The following is a 22,369-nucleotide window of genomic DNA, read 5'->3' on the forward strand; positions in this document are numbered from 1 at the left end:
CGCGAGCTGGCCACAAACGATAGCCCAACGAAGTGGCTTATCACGTGGAAATTTCTGGCAGCCGAATTCTCTAAACGCGTGATGTTGATTCTACATGTGGTGGGATAAAACCAGAGGACCCGGAGAAAAATCCACACGTGGAAATTGCAAATATACAACAGGTGTCAGGGTCGGGATCGCACCCACGACTTCCTGTGTACCAGGCGAGGTAGTTAACATCTTTCCACCGTGTGCGCCTCATTGCTTTGAAGAGCCACTGTAACTGTCCCACCGGAAGATCATTCTCAGCACACCGCTTTAACGTGGGGTAGAGAGGAGAGAGAGAGAGATAATTCCCTGGATTATAAGACGTATCTCCACGCCACTTCACTGTAAGTCCAGCGCGGGAGAGGCCTCCTTCACGAGTGAGCTGCCACCCCCCCACCTCCCCCCGCAGGATTCACGAGAAGCTCCTGGTGCATTCGGACGGGCCGAAGGCAGGCAGCTGGCGGAGCCTCACCCACGGCTTCCTGAACTCACCACTCCTCCTCACCACCGAGCACAATGTGAGCCCATCGGCTCGCCGCAGCCGGAGTCGGTTCAACTCGATTAGAAGTAAACCGAGCATCTTTGAAGCTCTTTCCTCAGAAGCGACCCTCTACGAAGTCGCGTGGAAATCTGCAGCAGCCAAATATTCTAAGAAAGGCACTTGACGTTGTTCCTAAACGTGGAGGCAAAAAATTCCACGCCACCATGGGGAGAGCATGAAAACTCCAAATATACAGCAGGCGTCAGGGTCGGGATCGCACCTATGACATCCTGTATACGTACGTATGTACCGTACGTAGCCAGCCTTGCTAATCTATGGGCAGTGTTGAGTCTATGGGCAGTGTTGAGTCTATGGGCAGTGCTGAGTCTATGGGCAGTGTTGAGTCTATGGGTAGTGTTGAGTCTATGGGCAGTGTTGAGTCTATGGCTAGTGTTGAGTCTATGGGCGGTGTTGAGTCTATGGGCAGTGTTGAGTCTATGGGCAGTGTTGAGTCTATGAGTAGTGTTGAATCTATGGGTAGTGTCAGTCTATGGGCAGTGTTGAGTCTATGGGCAGTGTTGAGTCTATGGGCAGTGTTGAGTCTATGGGCAGTGTTAAGACTATGGGTAGTGTTGAGTCTATGGGTAGTGTTGAGTCTATGGGCGGTGTTGAGTCTATGGGCAGTGTTGAGTCTATGGGTAGTGTTGAGTCTATGGGCAGTGTTGAGTCTATGGGTAGTGTTGAGTCTATGGGCGGTGTTGAGTCTATGGGCAGTGTTGAGTCTATGGGCAGTGTTGAGTCTATGGGTGGTGTTGAGTCTATGGGTAGTGTTGAGTTTATGGGCAGCGTTGAGTCTATGGGCAGTGTTGAGTCTATGGGCAGTGTCAGTCTATGGGTAGTGTCAGTCTATGGGCAGTGTCAGTCTATGGGTAGTGTCAGTCTATGGGTAGTGTTGAGTCTATGGGTAGTGTTGAGTCTATGGGTAGTGTTGAGTCTATGTGTAGTGTGTGTGTGTGTACGTTGATCTTCTTTCGCACCGTACGTAGCCAACCATGCTTATTGGAGGGGATACCAGGCAAGGGAGTCAACATCTCGGCAACACGGCTCCCAGTTGCAATAGTAATCGCGTAAGCCGTATTGAATTTGCGATGGCAATGTTTTATCATGCTTTTTGCCCAAGCTTGCACCGAGTGTTGAAAAATCGGCAGAATTGAATGTACGGTGGTACCTCGGTATACGTCGTTAATTCGTTCCACAAGGTAGGAGGACTTATACCGAAAATGACGAATACCAGACGAGTTTTTCCCATGAGAAATGAAGGGAAAGGAAATAATCCGTTCCAGAGTATAAGAAATAATATTTTACATGGCATATTATACATTAATGGGGTTGTATAACATAATGTAGACACTACTTATTACTAAAATACATACATTACAATGACAAAAAACACGTGAAAATTCACAGAGAGTTCTAGCAAGGGTCGTGCACTGAACGAGATCTACAGGCAGACTTGAGCAGCGGCGCTTTGTCTCAGTCGTGAACGGGGTAGACGCGGCGACTCATCCCGACCCAGACGAGTTCTAGCGAGCAGCGCCTCGTATCCCAAGCAAGACGTCGTGTCACAAGACGTTTTTTTTTCTCGTCAAAACACGACGTGTACCAAATTCGACGTATTCCAAAGCGGTCGTGTGCCGAGGTATGACTGTGCTTGATTTGTATTCATTTATTGTGACTTGCCTTACCATCGTATTAGTTCGTGCGGTAACCTGCTCACCCCGTGCCCCCGGCTGGATGTGTGCGCGAGAGAGCCTCCCCCTCCCCCCTCCAGTTGAAGGAGAGATTCCCGTTGATTCCGAATTTGTAGTTGCGATCTCCTGTAGGGATCTCCGATGAGCACGGGCGGCTACGTACGTTGCGAAAGAAGTTCGGGGCGCACAGATGTTGTTGGCGACGGTCACGACGATGACGACGATGACGACGACGACGATGACGACGACGACGATGATGACGTCGACGATGATGATGACGACGATGATGACGTCGGCCGCGTGCTCTCCGTGCCAGACGGAGGCCCACTACGCCGTGCTCTTCCTGCTGCTTGCCTTGTCGGCCTCTCCGTCGAACACCGAGTACACGGAGCGCCCCGTCGCCCAGCCGCCAGGTAACGCGGCCGACCCCACCTGTGAAACAAAAAGAGCTTCATAACTCACCGGATTCCTCCGGTACGAACAAATGTTGTGATCTCGATTGCGCGCGAGTGCGGTGCAGCTTGCGGCAGCTTGCGGCAGCGGTGATTGTAGCGGAGGTCACCGTTGCAGTTCGCATCCGGTGATCAGCGCCGGGGGGGGGGGGAGGGATGGGGGTTGGTGGGGGGGGCGGTGCAGCGGCGGTGCTAAAGCTGCCTCAGTGGGCTTGGCCTGGTAGGATGGCGGTGGTTTAGTTTCATGGCAATGTGAGTTTGGGTGATTTGTTGACCTTTCTTGTACTTGGCACTGCTGTCGTGTTTTTTGTAACTGTTGTTGTGACGTTCTTACCCCGTGCCCCTACTTGATATCCCCGAAAAATAATTGCTTTATTAGCTCATCGGATTACTCCTGCAGTCTTAAGTAAACATTCTGATTCTGATTGCTAGCATTGCTGACCGCCGGAAAGTTTCCAGAGTGAACGCCACCGACTGACTGTAAGAGTGGGAAGAGCTTAATCCAGATGGCGGTGCCGATGTCGGAGCGATTATAGCGGTCGCAGGAGGTCAGCGGCGTCGATTGCATGCTACGTACGTATGTTGAACTTCTTTCGCACCGTACGTAGCCAACCGTGCTAATCGGAGGTGCGGGGGAATGACAACAAACTTAGCACAAAATGCAGCTCTAAAGAAAGTCGTTTTCAATATAGATGACGTTGATTCAGTAGTGCATAGCTCCAGTGGCTTCCTAACATCGGAAGGAAAGAGCGTTCCAGACGGCCGCAGAAGGGCATCTGAAAACGCACGATGATGCGGTTGACCACCGTCTTTGTGCGAGGGTTCGCCCAAGCCGCTGCGAGGACGACCGCAGTTTGCCTTGATGGTTTACGTGCCGCCTTGACGCGATCAGCGAGGTATTGCGGTTCGTTTGTGGCAAGCGTTTTGCGTGTGTATTGAGCGCGACCTTCATAACGAATTCGATCGGCGACCGGAAGCCCATGCAGCTCGGCGAGCACCAGGACGGACACGGTCGGATCTTGCAGTGCCCGCCACGACGCGGGGACAGCGGCCTCCGACGTTGCGAAGTTAGCAAGGAAGGAAAGAAGGCTAATGACCTCTCGACCTTGATCGTTTCGCCAGCGGCGGAGGAGGCGTTTGACTGGGCGGGCTACCTGCGGGAAGACGTCTTCGCGGGACCCTACCCGGACACGCCCGTACGCACGCACGCACGCACGCATCCACGCACGCACACACACTGCTTTATTTATTTATTAATTTACTGGGATTATTGTTTTACCAAGTAAGGCCCCACTGAGCTACGCAGCTTTTTTTTGAGAAGCCACCTGGCCACAAATGATAGCTCAGCGAAGCGGCTTATCACGTGGAAAATTATGGCAGCCAAATATTAAAACGCATGATGTCGATTCTAAATACGGAGACAGATCCACGCTGCCATGGGGATTGAGTTTGACACCGCAAACTCCAAATATACAGTTTAACACGTAGGCTTTCGCGACCAAATATACAGCAGCAGCAGTCGTCAGGGTCGGGATCGAACCCACGACCTCCTGCATACCAGGCGAGGTAGTTAACATCTCCCAGCCACCATGGCGGATTTATTCTGAGCGTGGCTGCGGCTCATGCCCATGTGATCCAGGGTTGGCGGATCACGCCGAGATGGCGCCCCGTGAAGTAGCAAGACGCCCACCAACAGTGCGGTGCCTACCACGAGCCGTGGCCGGACATGGCGCGGGCCGGTGCTGCGGTGACGTCACTAAGCCCCGCCCCCACCACCTCCCATCCCGCGGCACATGCGTTAACGACATCCGGGGCCACGCTTGCTGTCTCTGCAGGAGTGGTCGGAGGAGGACGAGAATGAGGAGGAAGATGAGGAAAAGAGAGGATTCCGTCGTGTGGACTCGGGGATTCAGGCTGACCGGAGTCCCGTGCTGCACCCCTGTCCTCCCAAGAGCACGGACGTCTCAAAGCCAGCAGGTTCTTCCTCATCATCATCGTTGGCACCATCATCGTCGGCATCATCAGCATCGTCATCATCGTCAGCATCATCATCATCGTCATCGTCGTCGTCATGAGCGTCGCCATCTCACCGTGCCTGCACGCGGGACCGACCTCGTTCACGTCTCGCGTGCACGGACACCGTGCCTCGGATTGATTGGATCTAAATGTATCGTCGGTTCGATGGTGAGCCGTGGCGTAGCGGTTAGTGCCACGCTTCGCGACGAACCCGGCGACCCGAGTTCGATTCACGCTCACGGCCAACACCGGTGACAGATTGTCTGAACCGGTCATGGGCCTCCCCATAGGTCGACTCAGCCTCAGATGAGTACCTGGTGCGGTGTGGAAACATCGCCACTGGTGAAACAAAGGCGGCCGGGCGTGGGGCTGACCACCCACCCCCTCGTGTGCCGTGCCGGCATTCGTAGGCGCTCGCTAACAGCACTCGCCCCAACAGTCTGTTCAGGCCGTGCGGGGGATCTTTGCCTCCTACAACGTGGTAGTAGTTGTGCTCCTGAAGAACGCCGCGTCGTGGACAAAAACCGCCTTGTATAACGAATAAAAATACAATGTGGGGGTAAAGCGACAGCGCGTGAGATGCGTTACACGGGGCTGAACAAAGACCGAGGCGCTCGGGGTAGCATCTGCAAGCATCTAGCAGCATTCCAGTGCCTCGCCGGGGCGGCCGCACGACCGCTTGTTCCCGCGTCGCTCGCCACGTAACTTCCGCTTGCCCCATCGAGTTGCATCCAATTGCGTTTCCCCCCTACTAACAACGTTCATCGCGTTGTATCCGATCCGCGTTCATCGGAGAACGGGACTGTACGTGCATCGGCGTGGAAGAGTAGGCCAAATCCCCTCCCTCCCTCCAGAGAGGTGGCTCCCTTAGAGCTCCGTCCGGTGGGAGCCGCCAGCGGTGATTGGGGCGGTGGGAGCAGCTGCAGGGCCGGGAGAGCCGCGCGCTGTCGCGCGGCAGCTGAGCATGCTGGACGCAATCTCCGGCGAAAAGTCTGGTCCTCCTCTGGTGTTGCTGGGAAAAACCAAGTCACAAATCGGACGATTTAGACTGCTGGAGGAATCCGATGAGCTATGAAGCTCTTTTTGTTCCGGATGTCCAGTAAGGGCCACGTGGTAAGAACGTTACAACAACAAACAGTGATAAAAAACATCGACAGGAGTGCAATGCTCAAGAAAGTTAAACAAATCACCGAAAGCACATGCGGTAAAACCTTTGATTGCGAGCATAATTCGTTCCGGAAACGTGTTTGTAATCCAAAGCACTCGTATATCAAAGCGCTCGTATATCAGTTGTGATCACGTGACGTTCGGCAGACAAAGCGTCTACGTACACTGCTCGTATTGCAAGACCCTCGCTCGTTTATCAATTAATATTTATTTAAAATTTTGCTCGTCTTGCGAAACACTCGCACACCAAGTTACTCGCAATCCAAGATTTTACTGTACAAATTTAACTAAACCATCCCCCATCCTACCGGGCAAAGCCCACTGAGGTATTCAGTTATTTTTCAGAAGCGACCTGGCCACAAATGAAAGCTCAACAAAGTGGCACCATCATTTGGACATTTAGAGCAGGCAAAATAATCTTCAACAATCTGAATGCACGTTTCTAAACGTGGAGGGAAAAGCCGGGGGACCCGGAGAAAAAATTCCACGCGATCATGGGAAGTACGTGCAAACTGCAAACTGTACGTATGTTGAATTTCTCTCGCGCCGTACATAGCCAACCATGCTAATTGGAGGTGCGGGGGAAGGACGGCAAACTAAATTATACAACAGGCGTCAGGGTCGGGATCGAACCCACAAGCAACATCTCGTCACCCTGGCACCCCGTATGGTGATGATGATGACGTTGGTGGCGACGTTGGTGGCGACGTTAGTGGTGACGTTGGTGGTGATGACGTTGCTGGTGACGTTGGTGGCGACGTTGGTGACGACGTTGGTGGCGACGTTGGTGGTGATGTTGGTGGTGACGTTGGTGGTGACGTTGGTGGCGACGTTGGTGACGACGTTGGTGGCGACGTTGGTGGCGACGTTGGTGGCGACGTTGGTGTTGACGTTGGTGGTGACGTTGGTGTTGACGTTGGTGGTGACGTTGGTGGCGACGTTGGTGACGACGTTGGTGGCGATGTTGGTGGTGACGTTGGTGGTGACGTTGGTGTTGACGTTGGTGGCGACGTTGGTGGCGACGTTGGTGACGACGTTGGTGGCGACGTTGGTGTTGACGTTGGTGGTGACGTTGGTGTTGACGTTGGTGGTGACGTTGGTGGTGACGTTGGTGGTGACGTTGGTGGTGCACGTGGCGTGTGTTCTTGTGTTTAGAGAAAGAGAGCTGTGACTATCGCTGGCTCCGTGAGCACCTCGTGCGTCAATACTGGGCTGTCCCGTCTCCCCACTGCCCGTGTAGCGCTCACCTCCACTCCAACTTGGCTAAGGCCTGGTAAGGTGATGAACACAGCACCCTGTTGTGTTATGTAAAGACACGGTATTCATAACTGGTGGGAAAAACTTACCCCCTTGTGTGTATTTCGTTATATCTGTACTAGTATATATACGAGTACAGATTAGACACACACACATATTACACACGTACACATGCACATTATTACATAAGCATTACAGCATACCCGCGTAACGTACAACTACATACAGACAGACAAACGTACATACATACTCGCGTGCACACACATACCAACAACAACAAGAACACACTCAGGAAAATGCCCCTCATAGTCTTTACAGACTGTTGGGGCAAGTGCTGTTAGCGAGTAAGCAGCACCTATGAAGGCCGGCACGGCACACGAGGGGGTGGGTGGCCAGCACCACGCCCGGCCACCTTTGTCTCCATGTAGTGGCGATGTCTACACATTGCACGAGTTACTCATGTAAGGCTGAGTCGACCTAGGGGAGGCCAAGGACCGGTTCAGTTAATCGTCACCGGTGTTGGCCGTTGGCGGGAATGGAACTCGGGTCGCCGGGTTCACAGCGCAGCGCTAACCGCTGTGTCACCGCTCCCCACACCTTACACAGACAAAGTTCCCCCGTGTAGCCTTAACAGACTGTAGGGGCAAGTGCTGTTCGCGAGCACGTATAAAGACCGGCACGGCACACGAGGGGGTGGGTGGCCAGCACCATGCCCGGCCGCCTTTGTCTCTCCAGTGGCGATGTTGACGCACCGCACCGGTTCAGATTATCGTTACCGGTGTTGGCCGTGAGCAGGAATCGAACCCAGATTGCCGGGTTCGTAGCGCGTGCGCTAACCGCTACGCTACCGCTCCCCACACACCATGCATAACACACACACACGGACATATCTGCCCGCACACGCGTGGATATATACAACCGCACACGTACGCACGCCCACGTGCCTCCGGTGCCGCCGTGTGTCCACGCGCGATGCCTCTGCTGTGTGTGTGGTGACAGGGAAGGGTTCCTCTGTGAGACGGACGCCCTGTCCGTGCCCCGGGCAGGTGCTGTGCTCACTGAGGCACAGCTGGTGAGGGAGACCCTGTGGTGAGTGAACACCGAACTCTGCCTCGCTCGTGAGACATAGATCCCCCGTGTAGCCTTAACGGACTGTTGGGGCAAGTGCTGTTAGCGAGCAGCACCTGTGAAGGCCGGCACGGCACACGAGGGGGTGGGTGGCCAGAACCACGCCCGACTAGATTTGTCTCCCCAGTGGCGACGTTTCACACGGCACCGGCTACTTTTTTGAGGCTGAGTCAAACTAGGCGAGGCCCAGGACCTGTTCAGATATTCGTCACCGCTGTTGGCCGTGAGCGGGAATCGAACTCGGATCGCCGGGTTCGTAGCTCAGCACGCGCGAACCGTTGTGCCACCGCTCCCCCATCGCTACACAGACACGTACATGTGGGTTGGTGTTGTAGGTTACTGTTGAGGCTGTGGGTTGGTGTTGAGGCTATGGGTTGGTGTTGTAGGTTACTGTTGAGGCTGTGGGTTGGTGTTGAGGCTATGGGTTGGTGTTGTGAGTTAGTCTTGAGCCTGTGAGTTTGTGTTGTAGGTTGTTGGAGGTTACTGTTGAGGCTGTGCGTTGGTGTTGAGGCTGTGGGTTGGTGTTGTGAGTTAGTGTTAAGCCTGTGAGTTTGTGTTGTAGGTTGTTGTAGGTTACCGTTGAGGCTGTGGGTTGGTGTTGAGGCTGTGGGTTGGTGTTGTAAGTTGGTGTTGAGGCTGTGGGTTGGTGTTGTAGGTTGGTGTTAAGCCTGTGAGTTTGTGTTGTAGGTTGGTGTTGAGGCTGTGAGTTTGTGTTGTAGGTTGGTGTTGAGGCTGTGGGTTGGTGTTGTAGGTTGGTGTTAAGCCTGTGAGTTTGTGTTGTAGGTTGGTGTTGAGGCTGTGGGTTGGTGTTGAGGCTGTGGGTTGGTGTTGAGGCTGTGGCTTGGTGTTGAGGCTGTGGGTTGGTGCTGAGGCTATGGGTTGGTGTTGGGAGTTAGTCTTGAGCCTGTAAGTTTGTGTTGTAGGTTGTTGTAGGTTACCGTTGAGGCTGTGGGTTAGTGTTGAGGCTGTGGTTTGGTGTTGTGGGTTGGTCTTGAGGTTGTGGGTTGGTGTTGTAGGTTGTTGTAGGTTACGGTTGAGGCTGTGGGTTGGTGTTGAGGCTGTGGTTTGGTGTTGTGGGTTGGTCTTGAGCCTGTGAGTTTGTGTTGTAGGTTGTTGTAGGTTACCATTGAGGCTGTGAGTTCGTTGTATCACCCTGTGATGTTGAGTGACATCGGCGTGTCCCGTGTTTCCCCCAGGCTACTGATGGGCACCACGAACCTCTTTGCGTTTGAGGTGCATCACGGGAAGGTGACGGTTCGCGAAGGCATCGGCGTCACGCACCTTACTCCGGTAACGCGGCCCCGTAGCTCGCCTCTGGCCGGGACCCTGCATGCTGTGAGATTGTCAAACGACCGAATCTGGTGGCCGCGTGGCTTCTGGGCTCAGACTCACCGGCACCGTTGAGATCCGGCGATCGAGCCACCTCTTGTGCGTCTCGGCTCACTCCGACGTCGGCGGCTGAGTAGCCGCGCAGCGACGGCCGCCAATTCGCGGTGGCTTCGCCACGGCGCTTGCGCCAGGCTAGGTGCACCTCGCGAACTGTCGAAGGCTCCCACCCGGCCGTTTTGGTGCCCAGCCACGCCACCCTCTCCAGCGCCGTGGCGGGCCTTCCTAGGTTACGCGCACGCTCGTTAACGGCACTTGCCCCTACGGTTGGCTGTCGGGGGGATCTTTGTCGCGCGTGCGCATGTGCGTAGCGGTTAGCTGCGCTGTGCTACGAACCATGCGACCCGAGTTCGATTCCCGCTCACGGCCGACACCAGGTGGCGATTAACGGAACCGGTCCTGGGCCTTCACCCTAGGTCGACTCAGCATCAAATGAGTACCTGGTGCGGTGTGTAGTAAACATCGCCACGAGGGAGACAAAGGCAGCCGGGCGTGGTGCTGGCCATCCAGGTTGTGCCGGCCTTCACGGGTGCTACTCGCTCACAGCACTTGCCCCGACAAGTCTGTCAAGGCTGCACGGTGGTGGGGGTCTTTGTCTTTGTCGCGCGTGCCAGGCGAGTCTGCGAGCGCTGCTGGGCGACGTGTGCGCGTTCGGCGAGGTGGCTCTTCGGCTCCAGGCCTTCGTCGAAGAGACGACGCGGCCGGGCGGCGACGAGGTGAGGACGGCGGCGGCCAGCGAGCGGGGCGCCCGCGGTGACCCCCGTGGGGGGGGGGGCGAACTTTGGCGTGCGTCGGTGGCGCCGGGCGAGGTGGCGAGCCCCGCCCAGCCCCGGCGCCGTCTCGCCCCCGTAGCTGCGTGTACACGCACGGCCTGGGGGCACGCGGACTGCTGTGGGTACGTGGCAATGTCCCAGGGGGTAACGCGAGGTGATTTATAAAACGCGTGACGTTGCATCGTACGTGAGAGGCGTTGGCGAATGACCGTGCCGTATGAATCTCCGCCGCGCCCCGCCACGCTCCGTCGCGGCTGGCGCCCCGCCGGGTCGCAGGCGCCGCCGTGCCGCACGCTGCAGGCGTTCGCCTTCTCCCTGGCCGAGTACCTCGGAGCCTTCCGTCGAGAGCTCGCCGACGTGGAGCGGCGCGCCACGCGGCAGGGTGAGTTACGCTCGCCTCACCGCGGCGCTTCGGACCCCGGCCTAGGTGCACCCGCCCGCCCGCCCCCCCCCTAGATGAGCGCGGCTCGCTGAGAAGCTCGGCGTGCACGCCTCGCGAACCGGCGTGCCCCGACGTGTCCGCGCGTGTTCCAGAGGGCCCGGCGCTCACGCTGTCCTCGCTGCTCGAGGGGCTGCGCTCGCGACGCTCCGGGCTTCTGCAGCTGAGACGCGCGCTGGACGAGGGCATCGCGTCGCACGGGGGCTCGAGCGGGGGGTCGAGCGGGGGGTCGAGCGGGGGGTCGAGCGGCGGGTCGAGCGGGGGGTCGAGCGGGGGGTCGTCCGCTGCCGCCGTCCTCCGGCCCACGCCCCCCGCTCACGTGCGCGCGGCCCGGCTCATCAACGCGCTGCACCGTGCAGCAGTGGAGCATCACAACACGGGACACGCCACGCACACGGTAACAACAACAACACGTGACACACCACACACACGGTAACAACAACAACACGTGACACGCCACACACACGGTAACAACAACAACACGTGACACGCCACACACACGGTAACAACAACAACACAGGACACACCACCCACACGGTAACAACAACAACAACACGGGACACGCCACGCACACGGTAACAACAACAACAACACGTGACACACCACACACACGGTAACAACAACAACACAGGACACGCCACGCACACGGTAACAACAACAACAACACGGGACACGCCACGCACACGGTAACAACAACAACAACACGGGACACACCACGCACACGGTAACAACAACAACAACAACCACACAGGACACACCACGCACACGGTAACAACAACAACAACAACACGGGACACACCACACACACGGTAACAACAACAACACAGGACACACCACGCACATGGTAACAACAACAACAATGACACGGGACACACCACACACACGGTAACAACAACAACACAGGACACACCACACACACGGTAACAACAACAACACAGGACACACCACACACACGGTAACAACAACAACAACAACAACCACACAGGACACACCACGCACACGGTAACAACAACAACACAGGACACACCACGCACACAGTAACAACAACAACAACACGTGACACGCCACGCACACGGTAACAACAACAACAACAACACGTGACACGCCACGCACACGGTAACAACAACAACACGTGACACGCCACGCACACGGTAACAACAACAACAACACGGGACACACCACGCACACGGTAACAACAACAACAACACAAGACACGCCACTCACACGGTAACAACAACAACAACACGGGACACACCACACACACGTTAACAACAACAACAACACGGGACACGCCACTCACACGGTAACAACAACAACAACACAAGACACGCCACTCACACGGTAACAACAACAACCACACAGGACACACCACACACACGGTAACAACAACAACAACACAGGACACACCACACACACGGTAACAACAACAACACAGGACACACCACGCACACGGTAACAACAACAACAACACAGGACACACCACGCACACGGTAACAACAACAACAACAATGACACGGGACACGCCACGCACACAGTAACAACAACAACAACACGTGACACACCACGCACACGGTAACAACAACAACACAGGACACACCACGCACACGGTAACAACAACAACACGTGACACGCCACGCACACGGTAACAACACCAACAACAACGACACGGGGCATGCAAATACACGTCGATGTTACATGTAATGAGATAGAACAAAATCGGGAGAAAAATGTCATCAGTTCTTGAAACGACATCACGACCATTAGTGACATTTCATTGGACTGTCAGTGGGGGTGAGTTATTGCAAGCGTGCTGCTGTGTGTGTGTGTGTGGTGCGTGTCTGTGTGGTGTCTATGTGGTGCGTGTCTGTGTGATGCGTGGCGTCTGTGTGATGCGCGTCGTGCGTGCTTGCGTGGCGTCTGCGCGTCCAGGCCCAGCTGCTGCTCACTTTGTTTGTGAGCTCCCTCCGCCCGTCCCTGGAGATGGCCGGGGAGTGCGTGACCCTCGGCCACCTCCACGACCCCGCGGGGGAATTCATCCTGGAGAGGTGAGCGACCCGCTCCCCGCTCCCCGCCCCCCGCCCCATAGACGACACTTTTATATATTTACATGATCTAACCCAAAAGACCTCTATTGTGGATGATAGCAGTCGGGAAAGCCTACTGTGTGTTCAGCTGACGTAGCAGTAGTAGTAGGCTTTCGCGACCAATATCATCCATAACGAAAAGGTGTTTTTTGGGGTTAGATCGCGTAAATATGAACGTGTGGTTCAACACCGCGCACCACCCGACACAGCCAATCGGTAAGGTTTGTCACGTAAACGTAACATGTGACTCAACCGGTATTGGATACCCATTGTAATTGATATGCATTCATGAATCCCCCTTAGCAAGCGAAGGGCTCACAAGTGACGCCATCACGTCTGTCGTTCTAAGGAACGAAGGAGGAAGATTGCTCCACAAATCTGTCTGCGGCCTGATGATGCCGGTTGTAATTACTGGCGAAACATCGTACTAGGATTGTAAATGTTGCTGGTTTACTCTCCAACACACAACCGGTTAGTGCTGTACTAGTCACGAATTGGCCACTTTCCGTTTACGTGACAAACTTCACTAATGGGCTGTGTCGGGTGGTGGCGGGTTTAACGACACATTTAGATATTTACGCGATCCAACCCAAAAAAAACCTGTTGTCGAATTTTAATATTTCTATGGAGCGGCTTCGCTCGAGGGGTGGAGGGCGAGGGGAGGGAAGAGGAAGGGGATGGAGAAGAGGTGAGGCTTGAAGAGAGGAGCAGAATTAAGTTAAGGAGGGGGACTGCTTAATGTACAGGGGCAGTGTTGAGTCTGTGGGCAGTGTTGGGTCTATGGTGCAGTGTTGAGTCTGTGGGCAGTGTTGGGTCTATGGGCAGTGTTGGGTCTATGGTGTAGTGTTGAGTCTATGGTGCAGTGTTGAGTCTATGGGCAGTGTTGAGTCTATGGGCAGTGTTGAGTCTGTGTAGCAGTGTTGGGTCTATGGGCAGTGCTTAGTCTATGGTGTAGTGTTGGGTCTATGGTGCAGTGTTGAGTCTGTGGGCAGTGTTGGGTCTATGGTGTAGTGTTGAGTCTATGGTGCAGTGTTGAGTCTATGGGCAGTGTTGAGTCTGTGTAGCAGTGTTGGGTCTATGGGCAGTGCTTAGTCTATGGTGTAGTGTTGAGTCTATGGTGCAGTGTTGAGTCTATGGCAGGGGTCGGGAACCTATGGCTCGCGAGCCAGATGTGGCTCTTTTGATGATTGCATATGGCTCGCAGATAAAACAAAATATTCTCACTTGTTTTAATCCATCCATCGATTTTTCACTGCGCATGTCCTGTTCAGGGCTGCAGGAGCAATTGTCCATTATTTTAATTGGATGATACTGGCCTACGTTTGCCGTTGCTGGGTAAAACAGGTAAACGCCCCCTTTTGAATCAGTCTGAGACTGCGTCTGCTCGGTCATTAGCTCAAAGCTAACCCTTCGACGAAGAAGATGGCGAAAAGAAAAAAAGACGACGAGTATCGTACATTTCAGGACGAATGGACCGAAGAATTCGCCTTTGTGGAGAGAGCGGGTTCTGCGGTGTGTCTAATTTGCAATGACAAAATTACATCGTTGAAACGGTCGAATGTAAAGCGGCACTTCGACACGCGCCACGCTACCTTTGCATCAAAATACCCTGCGGGAGACAGCAGAAAGAAAGCGTGCCAAGAGCTTCTGAGCAGGGTGCAAGCTAGCCAGCAGCAACTCCGCGTATGGACCCGGCAAGGTGACTATAATTCGGCTAGCTTTGCTGGTTCTTTAGCAATAGTGAGGAACGGAAAACCATTCACAGATGGCGAGTATGCTAAAACGTTCATGCTGGATGTAGCCAATGAACTTTTTGATGATCTTCCGAACAAAGACAAGATAATCAAACGGATACAAGACATGCCTCTGTCGGCAAGAACTGTTCATGATCGTACCATCGTGATGGCAAACAAAGTGGAGGAAACGCAAGTGAAGGACATAAATGCAGCGCCATTCTTTTCTCTGGCTTTGGATGAGTCAACAGACGTGAGCCATTTGTCGCAGTTCAGCGTGATTGCAAGATATGCTGTTGGTGACACACTGCGCGAAGGAAGTCTTGCTGTTCTGCCATTAAAAGGGTCCACAAGAGGTGAGGATTTATTCAAGTCTTTCATGGAGTTTGCTCAAGAAAAAAGTCTACCTATGGATAAACTTCTCTCAGTGTGTACTGATGGTGCTCCGTGTATGGTGGGGAAAAACAAAGGATTTGTGGCGCTTCTCCGTGAACATGAAAATAGACCCATCCTAAGTTTCCATTGCATTATACACCAGGAGGCACTTTGTGCTCAGATGTGTGACAGGCAGTTTGGCAAAGTGATGTCGCTGGTCATTCGTGTGATCAACTTTATTGTTGCCCGAGCCTTAAATGATCGCCAGTTTAAAACACTGCTGGATGAAGTTGTAAATAACTATCCTGGTCTGCTTTTGCACAGCAATGTGCGTTGGTTGTCAAGAGGGAAGGTGCTTAGCCGTTTTGCGGCTTGCCTGAACGAAATCCGGACTTTCCTTGAAATGAAAGGCGTCGGGCATCCTGAGCTAGCCGACACCGAGTGGCTCCTCAAGTTTTACTATCTCGTAGATCTGACTGAACATCTGAACCAGCTCAACGTGAAAATGCAAGGCATTGGAAATACAGTGTTATCCCTTCAACAAGCTGTATTTGCTTTTGAAAACAAGCTGGAGCTTTTCATCACGGATCTTGAAACAGGTCGTTTACTACATTTTGAAAAACTGAGCCAATTTAAAGATGCATGCACAGCAAGTGAGCCCATTCAAAACCTTGATCTCCACCAGCTAGCTGGCTGCACATCCAGTCTCCTACAGTCCTTCAAAGCATGCTTTGGAGAATTTCGTGAGCACACTCGTCTTTTTAAGTTCATCACCCATCCAAACGAGTGTTCACTGAACACAGCCGACCTGAATTACATCCCTGGTGTCTCCGTCAGAGATTTTGAAGCAGAAGTGGCTGACCTGAAGGCCTCAGACATGTGGGTGAATAAGTTCAAGTCACTGAATGAAGATTTGTAAAGAATCACACGACAGAAAGCGGAGTTGGCGAGCAAGCACATGTGGACAGAAATGAAAAAACTCCAACCCGAAGACCAGCTGATTCTCAAAACTTGGAACGCGCTTCCTGTCACATACCACACACTGCAGCGTGTGAGTATTGCTGTATTGACCATGTTTGGATCTACGTATGCATGTGAGCAGTCATTCTCACATCTTAAAAACATCAAGTCCAACCTACGATCACGTTTAACGGATGAAAGCCTCAACGCTTGCATGAAGCTTAACCTCACCAAGTACCAACCCGACTACAAAGACATCAGCAAATCCATGCAGCACCAGAAGTCGCATTAATGGTGAGTGTTATAACAACATTATTTAAAAGAATAAATTCAGAGGCTTATTATACTGACATTTAGTTTAATTCACTTTTAAAATATATTATATGGCTCTCACTGAAATAAATTTCCAATTTTTTTGCTTTCATGGCTCTCTTAGTCAAAAAGGTTCCCGACCCCTGGTCTATGGGCAGTGTTGAGTCTATGGGCAGTGTTGAGTCTGTGTGGCAGTGCTTAGTCTATGGGCAGTGTTGAGTCTATGGTGCAGTGTTGAGTCTGTGGGCAGTGTTGGTTCTATGGGCAGTGTTGGGTCTGTGGGCAGTGTTGGGTCTATGGTGCAGTGTTGAGTCTGTAGGCAGTTTTGGGTCTATGGTGCAGTGTTGAGTCTGTGGGCAGTGTTGGGTCTATGGTGCAGTGTTGAGTCTGTGGGCAGTTTTGGGTCTATGGTGCAGTGTTGAGTCTGTGGGCAGTGTTGAGTCTATGGGCAGTGTTGAGTCTATGGGCAGTGTTGAGTCTGTGTAGCAGTGTTGAGTCTGTGGGCAGTGTTGAGTCTGTGGGCAGTGCTTAGTCTATGGGCAGTGTTGAGTCTATGGTGCAGTGTTGAGTCTGTGGGCAGTGTTGGTTCTATGGGCAGTGTTGGGTCTGTGGGCAGTGTTGGGTCTATGGTGCAGTGTTGAGTCTGTGGGCAGTTTTGGGTCTATGGTGCAGTGTTGGGTCTGTGGGCAGTGTTGGGTCTATGGTGCAGTTTTGAGTCTGTGGGCAGTTTTGGGTCTATGGTGCAGTGTTGAGTCTGTGGGCAGTGTTGAGTCTATGGGCAGTGTTGAGTCTGTGTAGCAGTGTTGGGTCTATGGACAGTGCTTAGTCTATGGTGTAGTGTTGAGTCTATGGTGCAGTGTTGAGTCTATGGGCAGTGTTGAGTCTATGGCAGTGTTGAGTCTGTGTAGCAGTGTTGGGTCTATGGGCAGTGTTGGGTCTATGTATAGCAGTGTTGAGTCTGTGGGCAGTGTTGAGTCTGTGGGCAGTGCTTAGTCTATGGGCAGTGTTGAGTCTATGGTGCAGTGTTGAGTCTGTGGGCAGTGTTGGTTCTATGGGCAGTGTTGGGCCTGTGGGCAGTGTTGGGTCTATGGTGCAGTGTTGAGTCTGTGGGCAGTGTTGGGTCTATGGTGCAGTGTTGAGTCCGTGGGCAGTGTTGGGTCTATGGGCAGTGTTGAGTCTATGGGCAGTGTTGAGTCTGTGTAGCAGTGTTGGGTCTACGGTGTAGTGTTGAGTCTATGGTGCAGTGTTGAGTCTATGGGCAGTGTTGAGTCTATGGGCAGTGTTGAGTCTGTGTAGCAGTGTTGGGTCTATGGACAGTGCTTAGTCTATGGTGTAGTGTTGAGTCTATGGTGCAGTGTTGAGTCTATGGGCAGTGTTGAGTCTATGGGCAGTGTTGAGTCTGTGTAGCAGTGTTGGGTCTATGGGCAGTGTTGGGTCTAGGTGTAGCAGTGTTGAGTCTGTGGGCAGTGCTTAGTCTATGGGCAGTGTTGAGTCTATGGTGCAGTGTTGAGTCTGTGGGCAGTGTTGGTTCTATGGGCAGTGTTGGGCCTGTGGGCAGTGTTGGGTCTATGGTGCAGTGTTGAGTCTGTGGGCAGTGTTGGGTCTATGGTGCAGTGTTGAGTCCGTGGGCAGTGTTGGGTCTATGGGCAGTGTTGAGTCTATGGGCAGTGTTGAATCTTTGTAGCAGTGTTGGGTCTACGGTGTAGTGTTGAGTCTACGGTGCAGTGTTGAGTCTATGGGCAGTGTTGAGTCTATGGGCAGTGTTGAGTCTGTGTAGCAGTGTTGGGTCTATGGACAGTGCTTAGTCTATGGTGTAGTGTTGAGTCTATGGTGCAGTGTTGAGTCTATGGGCAGTGTTGAGTCTATGGGCAGTGTTGAGTCTGTGTAGCAGTGTTGGGTCTATGGGCAGTGTTGGGTCTATGTGTAGCAGTGTTGAGTCTGTGGGCAGTGTTGAGTCTGTGGGCAGTGCTTAGTCTATGGGCAGTGTTGAGTCTATGGTGCAGTGTTGAGTCTGTGGGCAGTGTTGGTTCTATGGGCAGTGTTGGGCCTGTGGGCAGTGTTGGGTCTATGGTGCAGTGTTGAGTCTGTGGGCAGTCTTGGGTCTATGGTGCAGTGTTGAGTCTGTGGGCAGTGTTGGGTCTATGGTGCAGTGTTGAGTCTGTGGGCAGTGTTGGGTCTATGGTGCAGTGTTGAGTCCGTGGGCAGTGTTGGGTCTATGGGCAGTGTTGAGTCTATGGGCAGTGTTGAGTCTGTGTAGCAGTGTTGGGTCTACGGTGTAGTGTTGAGTCTATGGTGCAGTGTTGAGTCTATGGGCAGTGTTGAGTCTATGGGCAGTGTTGGGTCTATGGTGCAGTGTTGAGTCTGTGGGAAGTGTTGGGTCTATGGTGCAGTGTTGAGTCTGTGGGCAGTGTTGGGTCTATGGTGCAGTGTTGAGTCTATGGGCAGTGTTGAGTCTGTGTAGCAGTGTTGGGTCTATGGGCAGTGTTGGGTCTATGTGTAGCAGTGTTGAGTCTGTGGGCAGTGTTGAGTCTGTGTGCAGTGCTTAGTCTATGGGCAGTGTTAAGTCTATGGTGCAGTGTTGAGTCTGTGGGCAGTGTTGGTTCTATGGGCAGTGTTGAGCCTGTGGGCAGTGTTGGGTCTATGGTGCAGTGTTGAGTCTGTGGGCAGTGTTGGGTCTATGGTGCAGTGTTGAGTCTGTGGGCAGTGTTGGGTCTATGGTGCAGTGTTGAGTCCGTGGGCAGTGTTGGGTCTATGGTGCAGTGTTGAGTCTGTGGGCAGTGTTGAGTCTGTGGGCAGTGTTGGGTCTATGGTGCAGTGTTGAGTCTATGGGCAGTGTTGAGTCTATGTGTAGCAGTGTTGAGTCTGTGGGCAGTGTTGGGTCTATGGTGCAGTGTTGAGTCTGTGGGCAGTGTTGGGTCTATGGTGCAGTGTTGAGTCTGTGGGCAGTGTTGGGTCTATGGTGCAGTGTTGAGTCTGTGGGCAGTGTTGGGTCTATGGTGCAGTGTTGAGTCTGTGGGCAGTGTTGGGTCTATGTGTAGCAGTGCTGCTCAATGTGCAAGGGAAGTTGATTCAAGTGGAGGGGTGCAAGGAGGGAGAAGGACCTGGAACGGCATTGGGCACAGGCAGAAGGAGGACGAGAGAGCGGACGTGCGTTGGCGATGCGCCGTTTATGGAAACCCGCTGCGACGCGCGTTCACGCGACGGTTGACCAGTCCTGCGTCGCCATCTCGCCCTGCGTGTGTGGACGCGCCCGCCCGCCTGTCGCGACTCGCGCAGAAACCGCGAGGTGTGCGAGGAGCACGAGGACTTCTGGCAGAAGGCGTTCACGCTGCGTGACTTCCCGCGGGACGGAGGCCGCCGGTCGGCAGACGGGGCGGTCGGAGCAGGAGACGGAGTTCCCTTCCTCACCCCCATCCTGGACAAGCTGCTGCTCGTGGGGAAGTCCTGCGCCCTGCTGCTGAGCCTGCAGGGAGAGCAAACCGCCAACGTCCCCGCTGCACCGGACCGCGGTGGTACGGCCTTCACGCAGCAGCTCGGCGGGGCCTTGGCTGGTAAAACAAAAAGAGAAAGTTCTTACAGAGACGGTGCGGTTGATCCCGTGTCCGGATCTTCCCCCTCCCCCCCCCGCCTCTCTCTGTCCGGCACCAGAGCTGGGCAGCCGGAGTCTCTACGACCTCTTCGTGCGTTCTCTCCTCGCGCACCTCGGGGACGGCCACCGCCTCCCCGTGCCGCCGCCGGCGACGACGACGACGACGACGCCGGCCGCCGTCGCCCTCCCCGTGAACGACGCCGGCACAGGGCGCGGCTCAGCGAGCCGCGGGGGGACCGCGGCCGCGCTGGTGGTGGATAGAGGGGACGGCAGGGGCGGTGGCGGGGTGGGGCACGTTCTGCACGAGGTGCAGGAGGCCGTCGGGAGGCATCTGCTGGAGCCCGCTACCCACGATCCTCTGCTGGCGTACAACTTCTCAAGGTGCGTCGGGCGCGCAACTCTTCACCACCGGCATTGCCGCCCGTCCTGATTGTCCCAGGACCCCGCCCTCTTTGTCGAGGTTAGCCGGTCAATCGGCAGATTCCGGCGTGGTGGGGTTTAGCGTGGGTACTCCCACCTCTCGAGAAGACGCGCCGGCCTTGCCGGCGCGTGGTGAGTGAGCCCTGGAGGAAGTGAGCGGACGCGCCCGCCCGCCCGCCCGCACGTCGTGCGGGGGACGTGAGCGAGCAGTTGCGGGGCCCGCACCTAAACGCAGCGGCATCTCGACTCGCCGTACATCGCCGCTTCGCGTTGTCGTCCAAACCCTGCCATCGCCCTGCGGCAGTCTGGCCCGGGGCAACCGAGTGCCAACCATCCCTACTCGCCGCACATTGGTACGGTCTGCACCGTAGCGGGGACGGGGTGAAGTGCTGCCGTGTGGTTTCCGAGTTAAGTAACTAAGATTTGTCTTCTGTTGATCGTCTTGATTTTTTGCAGATGGTTCCCAACGGTGTGCCAACCACTGTGCCCACCCCTCCCCCGCTCGTTAGAACCGTGCTGTTTAGATGTAACTAGATTATTTGGGCCGCTGTAAATTTCCACCTGGTATGAGCCACTTCGTTGAGCTATCATTTATGGCCGGGTCGCTTATGAAAAGTAATCTAATAGCTCAGTGGGGCCTTCCTTGTATATTATTTTTGTGATTTGCTTTACCTTCCGTATGTACGTACGTTGAACTTCTTTCGCACCGTGCGTAGCCAACCGGAGGTGCGGGGGAAGGACAACAAACTTTGCTCTACTTTTCACTCCTGTTGTGTCTTTGTATTGTTTGTTGTTGTAACATTCTGACCCCGTGCCCCCCCCCGACTGGACATGTGCGACAAAAGAGCTTCACAGCTCATCGGATTCCTCCAGTATAAATACATATTCTGATTGTGATAAAGCCTCTCTCGTGATTTTTTTTTTTACACCTGATGAAGATCGCTTGTGTTGCGGTCGAAACGTCGTGATTGATTTGTTTTAATTTAATGTTATGGTATTCCTACATACGTGACTTTACCGAAAAAAAACAATGAGTAAGCCTCTCTCTATCTCTCCTCCCAGGCTGTACTTTGATCTGACGCCGTCGCTGGCGAGCGACGTGCGGGGGGAGGGGGGCCCGGACCCTGCCGGAGGAGGGGGGGGCTGGGCTGGGATGGGGGTGCCCGGGGGGGAGACGGGCACCACGGCTCGGAGGGCCGGGGACGCCCCCCTCGAACAGATGCTCAGCGATTCCCTGTACCCGCACGTGCAGCGGCAGTACCTGCTCGTGTGCGGACAGCTCATGGCCATGCTCAAGGAGCGGCACAGGTGTGAAACTCGTGCACGCACGGTCACACACGCACAGGCACGCACAGTCACACACAGTCACACACAGTCACACACGCACAGTCACACACAGTCACACACGCACGGTCACACACGCACGGTCACGCACGCACGGTCACGCACGCACGCACAGTCACACACGCACAGTCACGCACAGTCACGCACAGTCACGCACGCACGGTCACGCACGCACAGTCACACACCCACAGTCATGCACAGTCACGCACAGTCACGCACAGTCACACACGCACAGTCACACACGCACAGTCACACACAGTCACACACGCACGGTCACACACGCACGGTCACGCACGCACGGTCACGCACGCACGCACAGTCACACACGCACAGTCACGCACAGTCACACACCCACAGTCACGCACGCACGGTCACGCACGCACAGTCACACACCCAGTCATGCACAGTCACGCACGCACAGTCACACACGCACAGTCACACACCCACAGACACGCACAGTCACACACGCACAGTCACACCCGCACGCAATCACACACGCACAGTCACACACACAGTCACACACGCACAGTCACACACGCACAGTCACACACGCACAGTCACACACGCACAGTCACGCACAGTTACGCACGCACAGTCACGCACAGTCACACACGCACAGTCACGCACAGTCACACACGCACAGTCACGCACAGTCACACACGCACAGTCACACAC

The 22,369-nt window shown here is 54.4% G+C and overlaps 1 protein-coding gene across 1 annotated transcript in view; it reads left to right on the forward strand.

Annotated features, from left to right (window-relative positions):
* Positions 1-22,369, forward strand: part of LOC116955692 (gamma-tubulin complex component 5-like) — a 47,530-nt gene that overhangs the window by 10,364 nt on the left and 14,797 nt on the right. The window contains exons 4-17 of the mRNA XM_076053380.1: positions 437-545; positions 2,576-2,672; positions 3,834-3,907; positions 4,547-4,688; positions 7,050-7,167; positions 8,151-8,240; positions 9,476-9,569; positions 10,280-10,381; positions 10,715-10,820; positions 10,973-11,274; positions 12,807-12,922; positions 19,618-19,853; positions 19,990-20,311; positions 21,413-21,658. Of these exons, the coding sequence (XP_075909495.1) occupies positions 437-545; positions 2,576-2,672; positions 3,834-3,907; positions 4,547-4,688; positions 7,050-7,167; positions 8,151-8,240; positions 9,476-9,569; positions 10,280-10,381; positions 10,715-10,820; positions 10,973-11,274; positions 12,807-12,922; positions 19,618-19,853; positions 19,990-20,311; positions 21,413-21,658 (2,154 nt within the window). The remainder of the gene's footprint in view (positions 1-436; positions 546-2,575; positions 2,673-3,833; positions 3,908-4,546; positions 4,689-7,049; positions 7,168-8,150; positions 8,241-9,475; positions 9,570-10,279; positions 10,382-10,714; positions 10,821-10,972; positions 11,275-12,806; positions 12,923-19,617; positions 19,854-19,989; positions 20,312-21,412; positions 21,659-22,369) is intronic.

The sequence above is a fragment of the Petromyzon marinus genome, chromosome 61, assembly GCF_048934315.1.
Source record: "Petromyzon marinus isolate PM22_M1 ecotype Great Lakes invasive population chromosome 61, UKy_Petmar_22M1.pri1.0, whole genome shotgun sequence".
In the NCBI taxonomy this organism is placed as follows: Eukaryota; Metazoa; Chordata; class Hyperoartia; order Petromyzontiformes; family Petromyzontidae; genus Petromyzon; species Petromyzon marinus.